Raw genomic sequence first — 20980 nt, forward strand, 5'->3', positions numbered from 1 at the left:
GCCCCCCAAAATGTTTTCATTGTTAAAAGCCTGTTTTTCTCAAGCCACAGTTGGTGCTAAACCTGATGGAAAAATTTTAATTGGTGGAAATTACTCAGTGTAATGACAAATACTGTTATGTATAAGCCTGTGAGGACAATAGCATAACTTACTGTTCATACAAACTTTCAGCAGTGCTTTCTCATTTCCATTTATGTGTGTTGGCTTTACGTTCTTAGGTTCGATCTGGTGCAAATGTTCTGATTTGTGGGCCAAATGGCTGTGGGAAAAGCTCGCTTTTTCGTGTTCTTGGTGAGGTAAGGGAATAATTTCAAATAAAAGGTGGGTAACTCCAAAACGCTGTTGTAATCAGACTTCTTTTTCTCAAATTTAAACACTTTCTTGTTGCAGTTATGGCCTTTGTTTGGTGGGCGTCTAACTAAACCTGTAAGAGGAAAGTTGTTTTATGTTCCTCAGGTAAGGCAAAGTACTTTACTTAGTGACAGTTGCATTCACTTTCTCCTTAATTTGACTCTATTTATAAATATTTTTACATACCTTATTATTTGTAACTTTATCTCAGAGGCCATATATGACTCTTGGAACGCTCAGAGATCAAGTTATATATCCAGATACTTTAGAAGATCAACGAAAGAAAGGGATTTCTGACCAGGTAACAGTAATTAGTTCAGTAGCCCTTATTTGCCTCACTTAATTCTCATCTTAAAAATATTTAAGTCACTATTTAAAAAATACTGCATAGTTTGTTTTTAGTATTAGTAGTATGATTGATGGTATACCTTCATAATAGTATAACATCTTACAGGTTTTTTTCCAATTGTTTCTTATCTAAAATTCACTTAAGCTTTTCTTGTCATTACTGTTTCAATAAAAGGTACTGAAGGAGTATTTGGATAATGTCCAGCTGGGTCAAATCTTGGAACGCGAAGGAGGCTGGGATAGTGTTCAGGACTGGATGGATGTACTCAGCGGAGGAGAAAAACAGAGAATGGCAGTATGTCTCAAAAACATAAATATTTATCAAATACAGGAAATAGGCTGAAAATAAAATTGGAGTTGTAAGCATGTTTTGTTAATAAATATTTATTTTACTTAACAACAACAAAAAAAACCTAAATACCTGAATATTGAGAACTACCTAAAACAATGCCTACCTGTAACCTATTTTAGTAGGAAACTTCGAACATTTATCACTATTTACGCTTTTGTTTWTGTAAGCAAAATATGTAAAGTAATGGTTTCTCAAAAATCTGCAAAGATAATTTGCAACTCTGAAATACCCAGTCTCCAGTGCAGATTTTTTTTTTTCATTTTTTTTAATGTCATACTGCAGTAAGTTTCTGGATGCTAATTCTTAGTTTAAATTCTAATATTGCAATATTGATTGTAGTTCTCTATCCACAATAGTTTTTTGGTTTGCATTCCAGATGGCAAGATTATTTTATCATAAGCCCCAGTTTGCAATTCTGGATGAATGCACTAGCGCTGTTAGTGTTGACGTAGAGGGCTACATTTACAGCCATTGCCGTAAGGTAAGCGCTATCACTTTGTTTTCCAGTAAATATGTGAGAAAGCACTAGTATGTTCTCACTGTTCTGTGGCATGGAATTTTTAGTGTGAAAAGACTGAACTGTGGAAGTAAACCTGCTAGCAACAGCAGTTGCTCTGTCTTTGAATGATAGTCCTCATATAATGGATGCACATGCGCTTTATCACTTTGAGATACAGTTTTTTTTTTCCTGTGATAGTGCCTACGGAGTACAATCTTGCATCTTACCTGTTTTCCATTGTATTCTGCATATTCGTATCTAAAGTAGAACATGTGCGCTCTATTTCGTGTCTTCTCAGCCATATTTTATCTGCATAGCAAATTATTCACCATCTGGTCATAATTCAGGACAGTCCACATGTCTTTGTGGCACCTTACAGAAAGATGATCTTTTTGCCTTCATGTGATTTGTGAAGGCCAGGCTGCATCCTTCAGCTATGGACAAGTCCTCTCTACTGCCATGAAGAAAAGTATTTCTGATAAGTGCTCTGCCTAGCATTGCTTGAATTCTCATGGTAGAGAAAAGATCAGGAGTCTACGTTGCAGAACTAAGTGTGCAGCAGATGCATGACAACTTTTGCATCCAGGTGCCTAAGATCTTCCCAAGTCAGTGCTCTGTAAGGAGGACTTTGCCACTGCCAAACAACTCTAGATCACTACTACTTTTGGATCCATGAGGTTACAGTACTAAGAAAATTTATTTTTTTTTCACTCGGCATTCATCCAGTCATTTCCCGTAACTGAGAAGATGAAAAGAGAGGTTGCCCAGTAATGGGAATTCTTTGAAATATGTAGTCCAAAACTATTTGTAATCTTTTCCTCAAAATCTCCAGTTTCTGGAATTATCTCTCTGTGGGTGAGAGCAAACTTGAAATGATACAAAGGTGGACTCTACCTTATGCCCAGTGCAGAGTTAAACAAAGCATAAAAGGGCATGCAAAGTCCCTTTATGCACACTGTAAAGCAATAAGTGTTCTGCAGTCTCGGTGGTTAGTTTAAATTTACATGTGGCCTCTGTATAGCAGAGAATTCTTGGTATTAGTCAGTAACCTTACTACTTCAGATATACTATTAGAATGTCAAGTGAAGACCATTTAACCTGAAGAAACTTTATACTTTTCCTGTTTCAAGAGGGTTTCCTTTTGCCAGGACATCAAAWTTAAAGGGATGGAAATTATTATTTTCATTTATCTATCTGGAGATATGAAAAAGCCAAACATTCTAGGAAAGCTGTCTAAACACAGTAATGTTAAGTATTCTCTTCTTTTTCCTTCTCTTGTTATACTTATCCCTACCAGAGCCTAAGAAATGCCATGTAAAATATCAATAATATTGATTTCACCTCCTAGCCTGGAGGCTTGAAATAGCATTCATTATTGAGTAGCAATATCTTCAGAATGATAACAGGGAGAAACTGTGCATCTACTGAAATATTTGCTTAAAACTTCTGGTAGGACTTTTAAGCAGCCTTCTCTAGTAATAGTAGTAAATTGATACTAATGAGGACTCTGCAAAAGGTTTGGCATTTCTTGAATTAATTTTAGCATATTAACATCGACATACTGAAAGTTTTGTAAAACACTTTTGTGTGTATTTGTTACTCTGTTAACACTTGAATGCCAGTTGCTACTTTTGTTCTACAGTTACCATTGCAAAGTAGTATGCATTTTACTGGAAAATTAACCTGCTTAATCTGTTGTTGCAGGAAGGAGGAAGAGCAGGAAAAAAAAGGCATGGTTTATCATAAGAACCATTTTGTCTTTTAATCTGTGTCATCATTAGGAGAGCCTAGTTAACAGAGTTGCTGGGAAACAAAGGCAGATCCATTCACCTTTAAATTTTCAGTTTAAGTTTATAATTAATAACCTTTTGTAGTTTTGTTCTTGGTTTTTTTCTTTTTCCTGTTAAAACTGCTGTTCTTTTAAACACTAGGTTCATTATTTTTTAGCTTTCTCCTACCTTCACTCCCCTGCCCAGGTCAAATACTAAGTTATCAGGAGGAAAAGAATGTGGAAATCAAAACTTAAACAAAACCCCACTCTTTTTTTATTGTAGAATTTTGTATTGAGACTATATGTCAATAGTTTGAAGTTTGTGTTTATAAATTTCACCATTTTAGTAAGCTGAAAAATAAAGCAATTTCATTTTTCTTACAGGTTAAGTATTTACTGTGTGTTTCTTATTCTTGTAGGTTGGCATCACTCTCTTCACTGTCTCCCACAGAAAGTCACTTTGGAAACATCATGATGTATGTAGACTTTGATTTTGCTAAGAATATCTGTAGCTTGGTTGGGGGATTTGTTGTTTGACTTTATTAAATTGATTTGAAAACTCAATGTTCTCATTTTTACTTTCTAGTTTATGATGTTCTGCCTTTAAAAAGGCTTTACTTCACAGTGCTGTTGCAGTAATTGAAATACTCATACACTTCTGGTTATGAAAGTTGAAGAAACCATAATCCTTAAATGTATCTGTAAATGTAGTCTCAAAAACAGGAAAGACTTTTAGCTTATTAGTGGCTGTCTTGGATATCTTTCTTAGCCCCAAACAAAACTTGGAATAGAGTCAAGTAAAACAGCATAAAGTGTTGCTTTGAAAAGGTACCTAATATACCTGTGCACCTTTATATGTACATTTTTTTTCCAAATTAAGATTTTTATGTGTGTGTGTGTGTGTGTATATATATATATATATATATATATTTTTTTTTTACACAGGCAAACTCTTTGTGGGGAAAAAAAAATCTTCCGTCAATACACAGGGATGAATGTGAACCTAAATTATACTGTCTTAACGAACAAGATATTAATGTTAGGTTTAGGTATAACCATCTGCAGACTGATGATATGAACAGAAACAGCATAGCTTTTTTTTCAGAGATAATTGGGTTTACTGAAATGTTGTATAAGAGTTTTAAGATTTTTGCACTGAAACTGCTTCAAAATGCAATTTGTTTTTGCTTTGTAAAGTTAGTATTTTGAGGAGAAGTTAACATGTATGTTTCTCACTTCACAGTTTTACTTGCACATGGATGGTAGAGGAAATTACGAGTTCAAGAAGATAACTGAAGACACAGTTGAATTTGGATCTTAAAATTCATAAACTACACTGCTACAGAGACTGATAATTACAGGAAACATGTAGAATGGCAGACATTGTACAATAAAACTATTCAGCTTGTTTTTTAAACAAATTAACTAGGATAACCAAAACAAGCTGTAAAGCATTTACTATTATGTAGGATATTGCTAATTGTGTATATGTTGGTTTAATTATTAATATGTACTAAGAATGTCCTTATTCTTGTGGTTTAAAAACCTGCCTAAATTAAATTGGGCTTAAATCGGTGTAACCTGATTCATCCTGGGATGCAAACCATTTGAAATCAGCTGATTTGACTTTTGTAGACCTTGTTTCCCTTCAGTGAAAAGCCCTGTTAAAATTAGGGTTGCTACCTCTCTTGCGCCTGCAAAGCGTCTTGGATATTTTGCTCTGTTCTATGCATATTTCTGAGTTATCTCACATGGTGCAGGATGATCTCCGGTGTTCAGATCTGTGCCCTGACAGAGTGATGAAAGAGCCTTTTCCTTGACCAAGCCTTGTGATGTAGCCAATACGCCCTTCGTGGTAAAAGATGAACTAAACCTAAAAGATAGAGTTAATTTCCTTGGCTAAGAAAATTAAGCTTGTTCTTTAGGTTTTGGATTCTCTTTAGCTTTTGTCTGTGCATAAGATGATGTGCTGCTCACCTCTCTTTCTCTCACAACTTAGCAAGAGCTTCATCCTTCCCCTACTCCAACCTTCTCCTGTCAGAGAAATTCTGTGATAATGAAGAGTTGAGAGGTGGTTGAGGGAGGAAAGGGCTAACAGGAAAAACAAGAGAAGTGATGTTTTGTGTATCAACTGGATCTTTGAACATTTTTCACCTGGGGTTGTTCATATTTTCTGCTCTGAAGAAATGAATGGCTTCCACAAGTAATAGTAGACAAGAGTGTGGAATCACTCATTCTTATCTTGAAATCAATAGGAGTTAGAACGGACTCAGAAATATATCCTAAATTGTCCATCTTCTGGAAAATAATGTTAGTCTGTGAAGTAGCAGGCTGTTGTCTGTCCTGTGTGTTCAGTCCTGTGATACAGCAGTTGTTTTTCAAAGTCTCTCCCTTCTTCCCTCTTCAAAAAAAAAAATTTCAAATCTCTTCATGGTTTTAGCTGCTGTTCAGATCTGAGTTTGAAAATAAGTGGTGATGGTATTTTTTGTTATTAGTCTATGTAGAACCTAAAACGATGCCTTTCATCCTTCAAATTTTCTTCTCATCAATAGGGCTCTTGATTTCTGATACCAGTTATTCACCAGTGATTCTCACTGCTGTCAATGGGCTGCTAATCCCTGTTGGTTTTCTTACTCTCCAGATGCCAAATCTCATTAAAGAAACTAAACTTTTTAAATAGCTTTCTGTAACCAATTCTTGATTAAAAATGATTATTATGGCTACCATATCATATTGACAAGCACAAATGCAGCAAAATTATTTCTGTGATCAGAGAATATAAAGATATAAATCAAACTGAATTATTGTTTGAGCTCTTAAAAAAAAAAAAAAAAGACTTGTACAGTGAAGGTCTAGTTCTTTAGTGTTCTACATCAGATACAACATAGGAATGCACTACATGAAAGCATGCATAAAATAAGCAATAAATGTGTTCTCTGTACATCTTTTATCAAGGGTTTAGATTTTTAAAAATCTTTTTATAAAATTGATTGGTACTTGAATGCACTGCTCTGCTAATATTTACCCAGTTTAACTAGTCGTTATCTTTCATATTGAGATTTCTACCTGTTAATATTTATCGTAATTCTTGCCCATACCTGTCGTTAGTAATGTTCTTTCATAGTACTCAGATGCCAAAAGCTATTCTAGTATAGGAATCTAGTGACCACAATAGATTGATAGTAGAGGGCATCAGTGAAAAACAAAAATATCTCTCTGAAATCTAGCATTTTGTGGAAATAAGACACCAGAATAAATTTTTGTGCATGTTCCACAAGAAGGGAAATAGTCATATTTTACTATTTTTTCTGTACACTCAAATTCTCATATCAGCCTAATTTTATAATGTAGCAGGTAACAGCATGCTGTGTGTGAGGCTGTAGTCCCCTTTCATTGTAACCATGAAAATGTGGCTGCCAGATGACTGTTTTGTGAAAGTTGTCAACTCAAATGCAACTACTTTTCTTTAAAGGAATGTTTTAGTAGCCTTTTAGAAAGACAACCCCTCCCCCCCCCCCCCCAAAAAAAAAAACTTTAAAGCGAAAAAGTTGCTATTTTCCATGGGAGTAGGGCAAATTCTATAGTGCAGAAATAGACTTGGAATAGCTTAGTTGTTAGAGTAACAAGTAGAACCTTGCACAGCACATTGATGTAGCACTGTAGCAACTGCTCCCATGGTACTTTAAATTGTTTGATAACAAAATTTTATATGATCTTAGAGTTACTTTAAAAAGTAAATCCAGTTCCATAACAATGGAGGAATAGGTTTGCCTTTATAGATATTATGAAATTTGAAAATTGAGGATGCTCATACTGTAGGGCCAGGAACTTGATTTCTAAAAATTTGTTTCTAAATATACTGAGAGGAAAGAAAACTATTCTTCAGAACTTGATTGTAAAAGAGGCTTATAAAGAAAATGTAAAAATGAGTGATGTTTTAGAATGGTATTTTTAAAAGGCCTTACACTGAACTACTTAAAGATGGACTTTGTCTAATGAAGGAATGTAAAACCTAATGAAAATGATCAAGTCTCAGTTCTGTTGCAGAATTGCACTGTGATACTATATATTAGCTTTTAGGTCTTTTTAATAGCACAAGTTGAAGTTTGGAAATTAGAATTTTAATCTGTCCTAGTCAAACAGTACTGATAAATGCCTTCAGTCTCAAACTGTTGGTGCTTTGAAAATGCTCTGGTGATAGTCACATGGCTGCATTTCAGCAGTGGGTGGGAAACATCCCTGTGTGTAAATACTGTAAAGTGCTTTGGAGGGGGGAATGGCGCTATATAAATGTAAGACATTAAGTGCCTCTGAAATAATAAATCTGAACAGAAAATGTATCTAGGCTTTTTATATTTCTTGATGGTGTGATTAGGAATTTTGTAATAGTACAGTGAATGCACGTTCAACAAGTTTAAATTACTTTAATGAACCTTATTGGCTTACATTCAGCTTATAAAGTCCGTGTTATTCTCTGAAGTTCATGCTGGAATCAGCCAGACAATGCTACCAGTGGTAGGCATAACAAAGATGAGGTAAATACGTGTAGATATGCACCTATAGCAATCAGATGATAGGTGCATTAACTTTTGAAATCAACACCAATTATGATTTCTCTTCCCTCTCTGTTGTCTCYTGGCCATTTCTTTTCCCTTCAATTTTACTGCAGACCTGAGTAARGTTGTAATGTTGGCACCTAGGTGATAAATTGAGTGCTCCCTGATTCTTGGACTTCAAAAAAGGTGACTGAGGACTGGTTATTTATTGTATTCATTATTTCCCTTTTTCTTTTTTATTCCCCCGCTTCCCATTTCTTCTGTTTATCATCTGTTCCTGCTAGATGTAAGCACTGTCAAGATACTTGGAACTCAGTAATGTAGGGTGAAGCCAAACTTTACTTGAATGAACTGATTTTAAGGGTCTTCTCTTGTAATCAGTGCTTTCTAATGTTAGTACTAATTTCTTCTCCTGGCTGGCATCAGATGTGCAAGTAGTGTATTGTGTAGTTTTCTTAGAATAGAGCACTCTCTGTAGGAAATTCCTCAACCTAGGATACAATTTAATAATGTGGTTAACAGCTCATACTCAGCTGGTTAACAGGGGAAAAGTGCTGGAACCACTGTTAACGTAACTAGTAATATTTGTAGAAGTGTAATAGTACTAACAGTATTAGAGCTTGTTATATTATAATGTAATAGTTAGCTTTGGAAAGCTAACTATAAGCTTCCAAAAGCATTTTTTCATTATTCTTCAATCTTTTCTTTTCTAGAATGATTCCTACTCCTAAGAACTCAGGCTTGTGGGTTTCTTTTCTTACATACCTTCATACTTCACTACAGATTCTAGCTCTGGCTTAGTTGTTTCATTGAAGAATATGTATATATTTAAGGAAATGAATCAGTGGTTGCCTGATCTGCACTTGCTGCTGTTTAAAGAAAGGTCAGTTTGAGGTGAGAATGGTGGAAGAGTCCATTCATCACTATTTAAGCAAAGCATTGAGGTAGTGTTGAAAAGGGCAGAAATGTGTATATTGACAATTGTTTTTTTTTCCTCAGATGTCAGCAGTTAAGCCAGTTCTACGCTATTTTCAGAGACAACTAGGCAGATTGTTAAACCTATTGTTAGCAGGAAATTGTGTAAATAGGAATTGTAAAATTATCAGTTCAGTGCATGCATACCTCTTCCAACTACTGAATTGAACAGCAGGATTAATATTTCTACTTAATCTTTTGAGAAATCCTTTCTCTCTGTAGGCATGGCTTATATTGCTAACTTTAATGAATAGAAGAAATCCACACTGGTTCCTCCCGGGAAACTTTCTATTGTGGATGTGACATATAATACATAGAGCAGTGTGAAGTCTGTTAATTGTGCAACTCTTGGCTCTCTGCTAGCTAGTTTGCTCCAAATGCTTGGTTTGCKAGCCTGAACATTTTAGTCATTCTTTATGTTAGGAAAAGACATTAGTTTATGGAACAGTAAAACTGAAATTGAGGAACAACAGATTTAAATGCATGTTCAAGAGTCAATCTTTATAGCTAAACCTTTTCTGAGGACCTTTGGAAGCCCTGGTCCAGTACTTCTGAAAGATTATATAAAGCTCCAAACAGCTATCTGTTCTCAGCAAAAATTGAACTTCCTTGGAAGGTTAAGTTTTTGGGAGGTGAGGATGCTTTCTAGATGCCTAGTATGAGTCTGGAATGAGCTGCTCTAGGAAACAAATTGTTGTGAACCTTGTCATCTTTCATCTCAAATTCAAAGCATGCTTTGCTACATAGCAAGGATATATATTAAAAAAAAAAAAAAAAAAAAACAGGAAACACACAAAAAACCAACTACCCAACCTAATTTTCTTCTGGGAGAGGTTGACACTGAACTGCATGTCATGACTAGTACTCATATTTTTCCTTTTCTAGATGTTATGCAGGTGAAAATGAAGCCACCTAAACCTAAATATAAGATTATTTATGTTAGCACCATTTGAAAGTGTCTCATACTATAAAGAGAATTCTGGAGTTATTGCCACTCCACTAGCTCTGTGCTGTGCGCAAGAGGAGGGGATGGTGTAGCGAGAAACAAAGCAGCTCAGTGTGCTGCTTTTCAGAGTGCTACTATGACAGTCACTCGACAGCCTTGCCATTAAGTCTCAGCTAATATTTACAACTTGAATGACTTATTACACTTCTTCAACATAAGGAATTCAATCTGCATGCTTTGCAAATCCATAAAAAAGAAATAGTCTATGGTTTTGAATTGCAGAGAAGGAATTATTTTAGTGATTTTTTTCCCCCCTCCCCCCTCCCCCATGGGATTGAGCTCTTCAGGCTCAACAGATAGCAGTCCACAGATTCTTCTTTGGGATTTTGAAGTGGTCTAAAATGTGGGRAAAAAAAACTTTTAAGATACAAGCTAAAAATGCATTATTAAAATTTATATAAAATTATATGATAGATACTATGAAAGATGTTCATAGAAACTTTCATGATAATGATGACCCAAACTTCAAGTCTGAAAATCAGAAGGGAAATTATTATCTTGGTTTATAGATGAAACCAAACACAACTTTATTAGGTCTCATTTATATGTCAGTAAGAAAGTCAACAATGTACACGTTTGAATTCCTCCTCTCTTTAGAAAGATGCTGTAGTAATGTTTATTTTTAAGTATGATGTGTTTGCTTCTTCATTAGTTGTAGATAGCTGTTGGTTTGTTCCAGTCCTTTTCATGATCATGGATAGTGGTTGCTCTGTTTCATGAATTAATGATGAGCAGTTGTTGGGCAGGGGGAGATTGATTGATTGTTTTTTTTCTTCTCACAGGTGTGCTGTGCTGATCTACAACCCAGCCCAGGCAGATGACTGCCCTTTTCTCCTTTTCTCAGGAAAGGGTAGCCAGTAATATCTGGCTGAGATGCTGAGGGTGATTTGGAGCTAGCAGAACCTGTCTGCTCTCAAAGTGCCTTTGCCTTCCCTGTTCTCTCTGCAGTTTAGTCATTACTTCTGTTACAGAGTCCAGCAAGAATGAATGATCTCCTTAATCTGATTTAATACTTAGGGTTGGGTGTCTCCTAATTWTGCCTACTTCTGGCAAACTCAGCAGCATGAGAACAGCTGGTGCAGAGACCTCAAAGTTTCGTGGTAGACGTTAAACAGGTGAGAAGTCTGAGGTTGTATTTTTTTTCAGGGACTGTAAGTGTTGCTTACTGAAGAGGAATTGGGTAATGCATCTTCTCTTTTTAATAGAAACACAATGTAGTCAAGCAAAAGGCTTGAAATACTTAAGAATAGGTTTTTAGGTTTTGGGGTTTTTCTGAAAAAAAAAAGTCTCATTCAGCAGGTCTGTCTCCTTCAAGYTGTCAGTGTAGAAGTAGTGTATGTGGGTTCTCATCCATGCTGCCCAGTCTGGAATTGTGAGTATGCAAAGCAGAAGATAGTGTGTTTAAAACAAAGTGCTGCAGGAAATAGATTTTGTCTTGTCAAATGCAAATTTGGTTTAGCCTTTTTGAAGGTACCTGTTTAGTTATTGTTTTAGGGTAGTTTGCATATTCTTTCCTTATGTATTCATTTACTTTTTAATTAGCTAACCTACAGCTCTGTTCCCTGACTTCACTGGGGAACAGATTGCTACCACCCACTTCCTGATATGGTCAGACTTTTATTATGATATCTTAAACTTCTCCAGGAAGTTTGGAATGATAGAGGTTCCTATAATGTATTTATACTTTCTGATGAAACTTATGTGCATCCAAACAGGAACAGGTTTCATACTGAAACAAAAATACAGCCAAGCTGGGTTACTATAACAGCAATTTATCTTTATTTTTTTTTTTAGTAAAATAAATGCTCTTCAAAGATGCTCAGTCATCCCTGAACTTCTGCATCATTTTCTTTCCTTGGATATAAAAGCAGAGCTAGATTAAACTCCCATAACTTCACAAGCAGATGCTAACTTAAGAAAAAATGTAAAAAATTGGACAGATTCAAAGTTTAGGTAGGAATAACGAGTCTAAAAACTTGGAAAAATTCCGTGGAGATTGACTTGAGGAATAGAAGACATTTTGCCGATAATTCTATGAGGAATGCACCATGTGAAATAATCATGCACTCGGCATTTTTCAATATGAAATATGGGGAATTTGGACACTCCATTTCTGTGGGATATATCTGTCGCAAACCATATTTGACATAATCACAACTGCTCTCAGTATGCTTAGAAAGCTCACTCTTACTGACCTTCAGCAAGTCTGTAGTGTAGAGATTTAATACAATGACTTTTACTGGCAAAAAGAGTTCTTGTAGCATACTACCCAGCCCCGTTCCCCAGTCTGCTATGCACAAGCTAGCATCCCTGTTCCCCATCCGCTCATTCTGGGGAAAAAATGGCATGTAGACATGCTGCACCGAAACAGAAAAGAGTTGGAAGAATGAGGTCAATGCTCTCCAGGCAAAACTAGGCATACTGAGACTGGTTTACTTGGGTAGAATGACGGAACATCACCTGCATGACTGAGTTAAGTTTTCTGGATAAAAATAACTTCACAGTTAAGAAAATAAGCTGTGATTTGTGCCTAAGCTTGAGTACAGAAAGCTTGGGAAGTGCTACTCCAGAAAAGTCACGCTACATGCAGTCATCCATTTAGGTGAGCGTGCACTTTATTTCTTTGGACTGAAAGGTTTCTTACAAGCAGGTACCAAAACTGTTTCATTAACTTAAATCTTTGAGTCATGATAAGTAATGCGAAGGTAACCCTCAAAATAAACCTTATTTATTTTATTACAGTATACTGCTGCAGAAATGTATTGGCACAAAAGCAGCAGAGCTAAAAACAACTGCCTCAGAAGCTGCTAACGTGACAGAATACTAGAAGATGCCTGTAGAATGGCAAATGAGCAGAAGTATCTAGGGAAGCAATGGTTAAAAAGGAAGGCGTATGTGCAGGAAAATTCTTAAAACTCATGCAATCTTTTATATTACAACAGAACTTCTGGAAAATCAGAGACCATAAGCAATTTTTTTTTCGTACGTAGAAGGGTATTAATTAATGCCGAAGTTCAAATCTACATAGTGGATTTGAACACCTTTTTTTTGATACCCACAAATGCTATCTGAACAATAAAAATTCAGGAAAAGATTTTCTRTATTAGAGTAGCTATATTTATAGTAGTCCTAAGTAGAAGATTTTGGAAGGGTTATTTAAACTTGATGCATCAAGATTTACAGAAAAATTTGTATTTTCTCTGTAAGCCTCCTTCCCCTTCTCTGAGGCATTGGGTACATCATGCTGGTTAGACACAAGAACAGACACAAGCTGGGCCTTATAGACAGTATTAGTTTCTGCATGCACAGTATATTTGATTGTCCTAGAGGCTGTTATATATTGTAGTGGTCCATGTGCTGCAACTTTGCGACACAGTCTGACAGAATTGCAGCCTCTCTCTGAGGACCTGTTTCTCTGTCAACTTCTTTTTCTGAGACTGTCTCTAGCATGGAAGGTCATTTCCTCAAAAGATTTTTTTGTTTGCTTTTTATGGGACGAACTTGGGATTCTTAAGCACAAATAGCCTCTACTACAAATACAGTTGTATTCCAGCTAATCTGTTGCTATTTGTGTCTCATTTTCTTTCCTAGCTGCTGGACGAATAGCATGTTGTTATAGCTCCTAACATAGTTTGTATTTCAGCTTAACTTATGTGGCTTTTACAGCACAATTTGTGCCATGTGCAGTTACTACTGTACTCCTGGGATGTAGCACAGGGCTATTGACTGCAGGGCTTTAAATAAAGCAATAGGCCCTTTAACAGCTGCTGTTCCTAGCATAGTAGATATATAATACCATAAATAAATACACTTTTCCATGGATGGGAGTGTTAATTGTAAAAGGTAAATTCTCTGTCATCCCAATACAAGAGCAAGAGAAACCAAAATTTGCTTTTACTTAAGGTGGAATACAGCACACCTTTAGTAGCCTACCCCAAGATTTTAAACAGACACACCATTGCCTCTGCTATGTTAGCTAAAGAACTGAAATCAATCATCCTCTCATGTCAAGTAACAATCTTACAATATATAGATGATACTCTGATCATAGGACCAGATGAGGAAATGGTTTGCCAAAGTGTGAAAGCTATTATCCAGTGTATTACAGGAAATAAATATTAGCATTCCTGGCTCAAAAGGGCAAGAACCAAGCAGGTAGCTGATGAATAGAAGGATGGAAAACTGTGCCTGGATCTGTATTAGCATTCTGGTCTATATATAGACCTGCTTTATTAGCCCCTTTTGGGTTTGGGGAGTCACACTTCCCTGAATTCGGTATTCTAGCAGACCACTCTGATTTGCTGAATAAAAAATGCAGTGTGGGAATGGGAACAGAAACATCATGAAGCCTAAAGTGCTTTAAAAGATGAGATTTTTGATTACTAATCTAAGACCCATGCAGCCTCCACACCCATTTACACTCCATATAGGCACAGCTGCTAAGGGATATCGGTGGAGATTACAGCGAAGAGATGCACAAGGTGGAAGGGATTACCCCCTTACCTTGGCTCTTAATCGCAACACGGCTCCTACCAGAACAGCACTCCAAAGGAGAAAGGGCTACTGGCAGCATAGGAAGGGCTGCCGACTACTGAGACGGTAACTCAAGAAAGGGAGACTACTCCTAAGGGTAGCGCAGAAGACTGCCATGCAGCAGGGGGCTTTGTACATATATCACTGGGTGATATGAGCTGGGACGAGTAAGGAGAAAGAATGATCAGTGTGGAGTGTGCCAGGGTCAAACAGGTGGGAAAGCTAAACAGTGGTTGAGTCAAAGGGTGGTGACCAGAGGCTTCCCCAGAGGAGATTAGCACCTGGACCTGGGTGGCAGGGCTCAGAGCTATGGAGCTGGTTCTGGAGCAAGGAGCTCCTCGTGTCTACATGGGCTCGTGCTATATGGACTGGTGTCATCCACTGGCTAGGGAACTGGGTGAAAAACAATTGGCAAGAAAACGCTAGATGCTATGGGGCAAAACAAGGGTGGGAAAAAATTTAGTATTTAGCCCAATCTAGGAATATACCCACAAGATCTGCCAGGTATCTGCCCAGGACATGCATTCTGCCTCAGAATTTTGTAATGGGACAGAAGAATGATGAAACGGACTGTTAAACAAGAGCTATGCAAGAGTTAATCCCTTAATAGGTCTAAGAGAGGGATCAGTTAAATAAACAACAAAACCCCCATGGGATATCCCATAAATAAGGAATTTCTGACAGTAGCTGCATGCATTTCTATAAAAGAAGTGAAACCCTGTCGAAGTCATGGAGGTGAAGCTATGGTTAAACAGCTGACAGAGGGATCAATCCAGGCCTCTCTCTTGGCTTACAAAGAAAACAAGCCTGGTAACTGGACTGGACACCCAGAAGCTGCCTCTTAGCAGCTTGTGCCTTTTCACGTTGCCTGTGGAAGAACTTGAGTATTGACGATAAGTCACAACCCATCTTTAAAACTACAGTTCCAAGAGAAATACCTTCTGTAATAGCATGAGGTCAAGGACTGATAGTAGACTATAAYGATATGTTAACCTTAAGATCTAAAGTTAATCTAAATGTAACTATATGTAGTAACGCTGGTTGGGAAGCTGCACATGGCTTTGACAATAGAGTAAAGTGGGTACTACAGACGTGTAAGGCAACATTTGTCATTGTAACGTGACATATACTTTTGACCAAATCACCAAGCAGACTTACTGGATAACTTCTCATATGACTGAAAAAGCATCTTATTTTGCACTGTTTAATATGCCAGTAACACTTGGAGTAACCTTCCATCAACAGGACAACTTTCTCAAACAAAATACCAAGATTACTCAACATCTCTCTGAAATTGGAAAATGTTTAGAAGAAAGAGAAGAAAAATGATCTATGATAATAATGAACTGATTTCGTTAGCAAAAGTGGAAACCAGTCTTAGTGAACATCATTGGTACAGTATCTTTAAAGGTTGGTCACCTTTAAAGCTACCAATGTGTTGCAACTGATGTTACATCCAATGCTCATACTGTTAATAACCATTGTATTGTTATTTCTTATAAAATTAGTATTGACTTGTTAACTTAAAAATCAAATAATACTCATGAATGAAATATTAACTCTATTTAAATCATGTACTGAGCTATTATAAATTACTCTTTTCCCATATATATAAGTTCTTACCCCCTGCTGTGCACAGGCCAGAGGGCTTGCTCTGCAACATCAGTAATCACTGATGTTGGTCTGAACCAAGAAGTGGGATGTGACTGACCAATAAAGCCCKGCAATGGAAGAAAGTTCAGGGGAGATGGGCAAGGTGAGGTGCCCAGGAAGCCCAGGGAGGGAGGCAGGTTACAGCTGTTGCAAAGAAAGCTGAATTTATCTCAGCACAGCGGGGACTGGTCTGTCAGGTGTAGATCAACTGACACATACCACAGTTGAGTGACACAGCTGTTTGTGTAATGTTTCTCCCTGAGTTAATCAGAGGAGTGTAACTGCCTCCCCGAGTTAGCAAGACCAGCATGGGGAGAGTGGATGTGCGGCTCAGCCTAGCACAGAGTATAGAAACTACACAAATAACAGAAGAGTATCAGAGAGAGCATCGGGCTTGAGCTGGTTGCGACCCACGTATTGCTTCGTGGAGGCTAGGGACAATCAGCATCAGGCCGGGGAGCATGTGATAGAGACTGTACTGGGATTTAGATTTGTATTGCAATTCAGTTGTATATTGCAATTGCTATATTCTGCTAAGTGTAACTTAGGTGTGTATTGTGATTTCAGTATATTGTGGTATCACTCTGCTAAACTGGAACCCCRTGTAATGTCAAATATCTTCAAATAAGTAAAGTAGATATTAAACATTCCACCTTCCATATGTGGAATATCTAAAAGATCCTGGCCAGAAAGTATTGGAGTCTGACAGCTTGATGCTTTATGAAACAACTGAACATACTATATTCATGACCAAAGTGGAAATATGGCAAATCAGATTGACTATGGCTAATAAAGCATGCAGGCAGCAGGGGAAAACCTCCTCAGTTAATCAGGAGCGTGCTCTTTAATTACGATTTTTTTTTCCTTGAATAATGAGTGCATTTTATTGGAGCAGATTTTAAAATCTTGCTTGTCGTGCTAGGTCTTCTACTGCACTGGATTTTCAATTGAGTTATGTGATTACTGGAGAATTAATTAAAGATTATAATGTGATCTCATTTGGAAAATATTTCTCTATTCAGAGAAGGAGGTTTTTAATTAAACTAGTCTTCTGATCAAATATTTTTGTAAATACAGATGAATAATGTTTGAATACTTTGCTTTTTAAATATTTCCTGAAGTTATAGTGTTTAAAAATAGAAGAAAGATTCATCATCATCATCATCATCATCCTGTAACTGAGATCTAGAACTGTAAGTCTTCAAGTTCAGATTAGTAACTTCACTGCTAGTTAAACAAGCTATTAAAAAAGTTACTATTTAAAGGTCAGTCTGCACTCTGAGGAGGGCACTAAGAACAGTTGTTAGTGTGTGTTCTGGAGGCTGTTGATCTAGTTATGGTGGCCAAGAGAAGTTGCAGTGAGCAAAAAATGCTGCCATGCTATGAACATATACATATGTTCATATACATATACATGGTCATATGAATTAAGGAATATATACTTTTTCAGGTGCTAAATTTTTATTTAAAATAGATCTTAACAAGCTAGCTACAGAAATGAGGTATGATTGCATCTCTGGGGAAGAACAGATGAGGAGGATGTGTAGGGGCTGCGGGAAAAGAATGGAAACAACAACAAAGGAGAAGGACTCAGCTTTGCTGCTGCTTACTTCCCTTCCTGCTGCTCGCAGGAGCAAAATGTCGAAGCATTTCACTATTAGGACACAGTTCTTGATAAGATGAGAGAGGAGCAAGGGGGAAAAGGTGACAAAACCTGCAATTGGGTATAGAAAGTAGTACCAGCTGTAAGAAGCCCTGGTGGCAGTGAGTATGGTTGCTTATTTATTCCCACGTAGTAGTAGGTTTTACTGGAAACAATCACCCCTGAGGCAAATCTTCCTTTGAACTTGCCTAGCCTAGCTACACYGAACAACAAATAGGGAAGGGTCAGCTTTCTGTGAGAGGCTCCGTTTGTCAGCAGGATGGGATACGGTGTTAGGGGCCGCACAGCGCGGTGCACARCACTGCAGCTCGTAGTTCTGGAAAGATACTCAGTCAGGGCAAGTCCTTTTGCTGTCCTCTGTAGCAGGCTGTACCTGTTTTCTCTATTTGTCAAACACAAACGCCAGGACTTCTCTCTCCCTTAGTGACAAGCATGGTTACAACTATGTGGACGCTAAGATTGGGTAATTGGAGATTACTGAATTAACTCTCAGGTCTAGTACTGTACAGCCAGAGCCTGCTGAAGGCAGCAGAGCTATACAAGCCCGGGGAAGACAGACTAGGCATATCTACCTATTTTAACTTTTAGCTTGTAAGCAGAATCTTATTTCTTGGGCAAAGGCGTAGCGTTCCTGTGTATTGCAAGTTCTGAAATTGTGTAGCATTCAATACCAAGCTGAAAAATAATCAGTGTTACAAAACTGAACCAAGAAGGTAATCTTTCACAGCTGTTTATTTGCACTTAGTGCAGAAACTCTTTGTCCTGAGTTGTCACATGAACCATGATCCAAGTTAAGCTTATAATCGCATTCTTCTCATTACATGCCCCTCAGCACCAGCCTTCCCACAGGGAAAAGCTGAGTCTGCTATACTAGAAATACACTAGCTAAGCTGTTTGCCATCATTCCTATCGTGTACTTTTATGAAGTCCTGTACAGATGTTCATTTTAAGTAATGTTAGGACTGGCAGAAATGTAGCAGTGTACTATTCACTACTCCTTTATTCACTTACATGAAGGTGACAAGGGGCAAAGAGGAGGAGCACTTAGGACCATCAGCAGGAACACGCTTACGGGAATTAGTTCAGAAGATAAGCTGGAGAGCTAAGCCTTCGATTTCCAAGATCGATTCCCTGGGCAACTGTTCCTTCTTAAAGCAGCATGGTGCTGAAACTGGCCAGGTGTGTGTTGTGGATAGGAACTGGTATTTCTTCCCCCTGACAATACCTTTATCAATGATTTTTTATGCCTACTCTGATACTCTGAGAAAGTAAAATCTCTGCATGAAGTATTTTGCACAGGCTGTATGCAGTGGCCCAAGGGATAATACTTCCAGAAGTTCTGCATTCTCGACTGTCTTCACAAATGGCAAAAACCCTTCCTGAAATAGGACCCAGTAATATCTCCTCAAAAATGCTGAGTAGCCAGTGTCATGCGGGTAGGGAACAGAAGTGCTGTGGCTTTCCAGAACTTATGCAGTAGTCTGTTATTTTTAATGTTTTTTAAGGTAGTTTGCTTCTCTGTTGGTGTTCTTTAACAAAAACAACCTTCATACAAAAATCTCTAATTGCCTGAAGTTTGATTTACATCTGTATTCTATGTAGAGTACAGCAATATTTTAATGAATGCTGTGTTGTGCTCCACAGGCCTTCCTTATGAGCTGTTTTTGAGCTTTTACTGCATGGAACTGAGGAAGCAGAACAGCATGGGGAAGGGGCAGAGTGATCCCTTCAGAATGCCTTTAACTTTACTCCCACAAGCTCTAATATTTTCGATTGCTGTTGTGAGGCTCTCTTTCTATGCAAAGCTCGTGTGTGCAGCAGGAAATGCATTAAGCATTTTCTGCAGGTTACACCACCCTATCTTTAAAATTGGAATTAAATAAAAAAACCTCAAAACCCACTCTCATTTCTACAGTAATTCTTACCCTATATGAAGTATTATCTATTATAGTAGAATAAGGATGAAAAATATAAAATATTGTAAAAATCTGTAGGTTGAGATCATTTTACAGAATGTTACTTCTTTTCATAAACAAAAATGTTATTCTAAGGCATATATAAGGCTTTGAGATATACATCTAAATAGTGTCAACCATAAGATGCATTTTTTTCTTTCTGTAGGGCATTTTTTTTTTTGGGGGGGGGGGGGTACCCACAGATACCAATAGTAGCAATAGATACCAACATTAGTTGCAGTGGTTCCTTTCTCTGGGCCAGACCCCACGCCATTTTGGATAAACTAGCACCACAAGTGGTAGAGCACCAGTATGGTAAGACATCTCCATAGGCATCCAACATACTTTCTATTAGACTGACAAACTGAATGCAAGCACTGAATAACCACTCAGATAAGCAGTCAGCTGAGCAGCAACTCAGGACTCTTTGAAATCTTTTATCAGTTCTGTAGCTTCTTATTTTTTATCCGTACATAAAATAGACTTACCAAGGTAACTACTGTCTATAGTCCTGGTGAGATTTCAAACAGCCTACCTACACCACTGTCCCAAGAGTACATTTCCTAAATATATTTTTAATTTCAGTTCAGGAATGAATATTGTGCTTCATTTAAAAAAGAAAGGAAAGAAAGTTATTTTCCCAGTCACCTTTATTTCACTAGAAACATATAAATTACCATCATAAATACAGATATCACCAATATAAAAATTAGATTATTTTATAAAATAAATATTAAAATAGTCATAGCAAAAGGTACCTCCAAATCCCATCACCAAGATTGTTTGAATCTATACCAACATAAACTGTTAATTCACCATTTAATTAAAAAAAAAAATCAGTGTTCAATACGCAGTAAATACTGCTACCTACTCAGTGTTTGCATGAAGTGAGTTACTACTGACTCAAAAACTGCACTGTGTTCATCCTGACACTATCTTGGAATTACAAGATTACCCTATTTGTACAACTCTAGGTTTAGTGTAATTTGGATATGCCTTTTCCAGATGGACAGCAGCTACCTACTTCAAGAGTGTTCCATAGAAGTTACCAATACAATGATTTCAATTAGTTTAGTTTTGATTGCCTATATCCAAAGATAAATTCACCAAACCAGCTTTATCCAAGAAGTGCAGTAAGAGTAGTAGTATCTTTTTCAAATCTGAACTAACAGATCATTTCTCCAGTTAATAATGTTATAAAAAGACAGATAAATACAAAAAAAAAAAAGTTTTGTTTCATAGAAACAGAAAAATGTTCCTTTTCATTAGGTAAAGGACACTAGTGTTTAGAAAAAGTAGTGTTTTTTCCCCTCACAAG

At 37.1% G+C, this 20980-nt stretch overlaps 1 protein-coding gene across 2 annotated transcripts in view; it reads left to right on the forward strand.

The window, feature by feature from the left end:
- The window catches only part of ABCD3 (ATP binding cassette subfamily D member 3), a 38087-nt gene extending 30426 nt beyond the window's left edge, over positions 1–7661 (forward strand). For both annotated transcript variants that reach the window (XM_085303600.1, XM_085303601.1), the window contains 7 exons: positions 219–296; positions 391–456; positions 563–652; positions 875–994; positions 1428–1532; positions 3741–3797; positions 4565–7661. In XM_085303600.1, coding sequence (XP_085159726.1) covers positions 219–296; positions 391–456; positions 563–652; positions 875–994; positions 1428–1532; positions 3741–3797; positions 4565–4642 — 594 coding nt within the window. In that variant the 3' untranslated portion in view covers positions 4643–7661. The remainder of the gene's footprint in view (positions 1–218; positions 297–390; positions 457–562; positions 653–874; positions 995–1427; positions 1533–3740; positions 3798–4564) is intronic.
- The last annotated feature ends 13319 nt before the right edge of the window (positions 7662–20980 follow it).

The sequence above is a fragment of the Rhea americana genome, unplaced genomic scaffold, assembly GCF_003343005.1.
Source record: "Rhea americana isolate MKP2758 unplaced genomic scaffold, rheAme1 scaffold_2, whole genome shotgun sequence".
Taxonomy (NCBI): Eukaryota; Metazoa; Chordata; class Aves; order Rheiformes; family Rheidae; genus Rhea; species Rhea americana.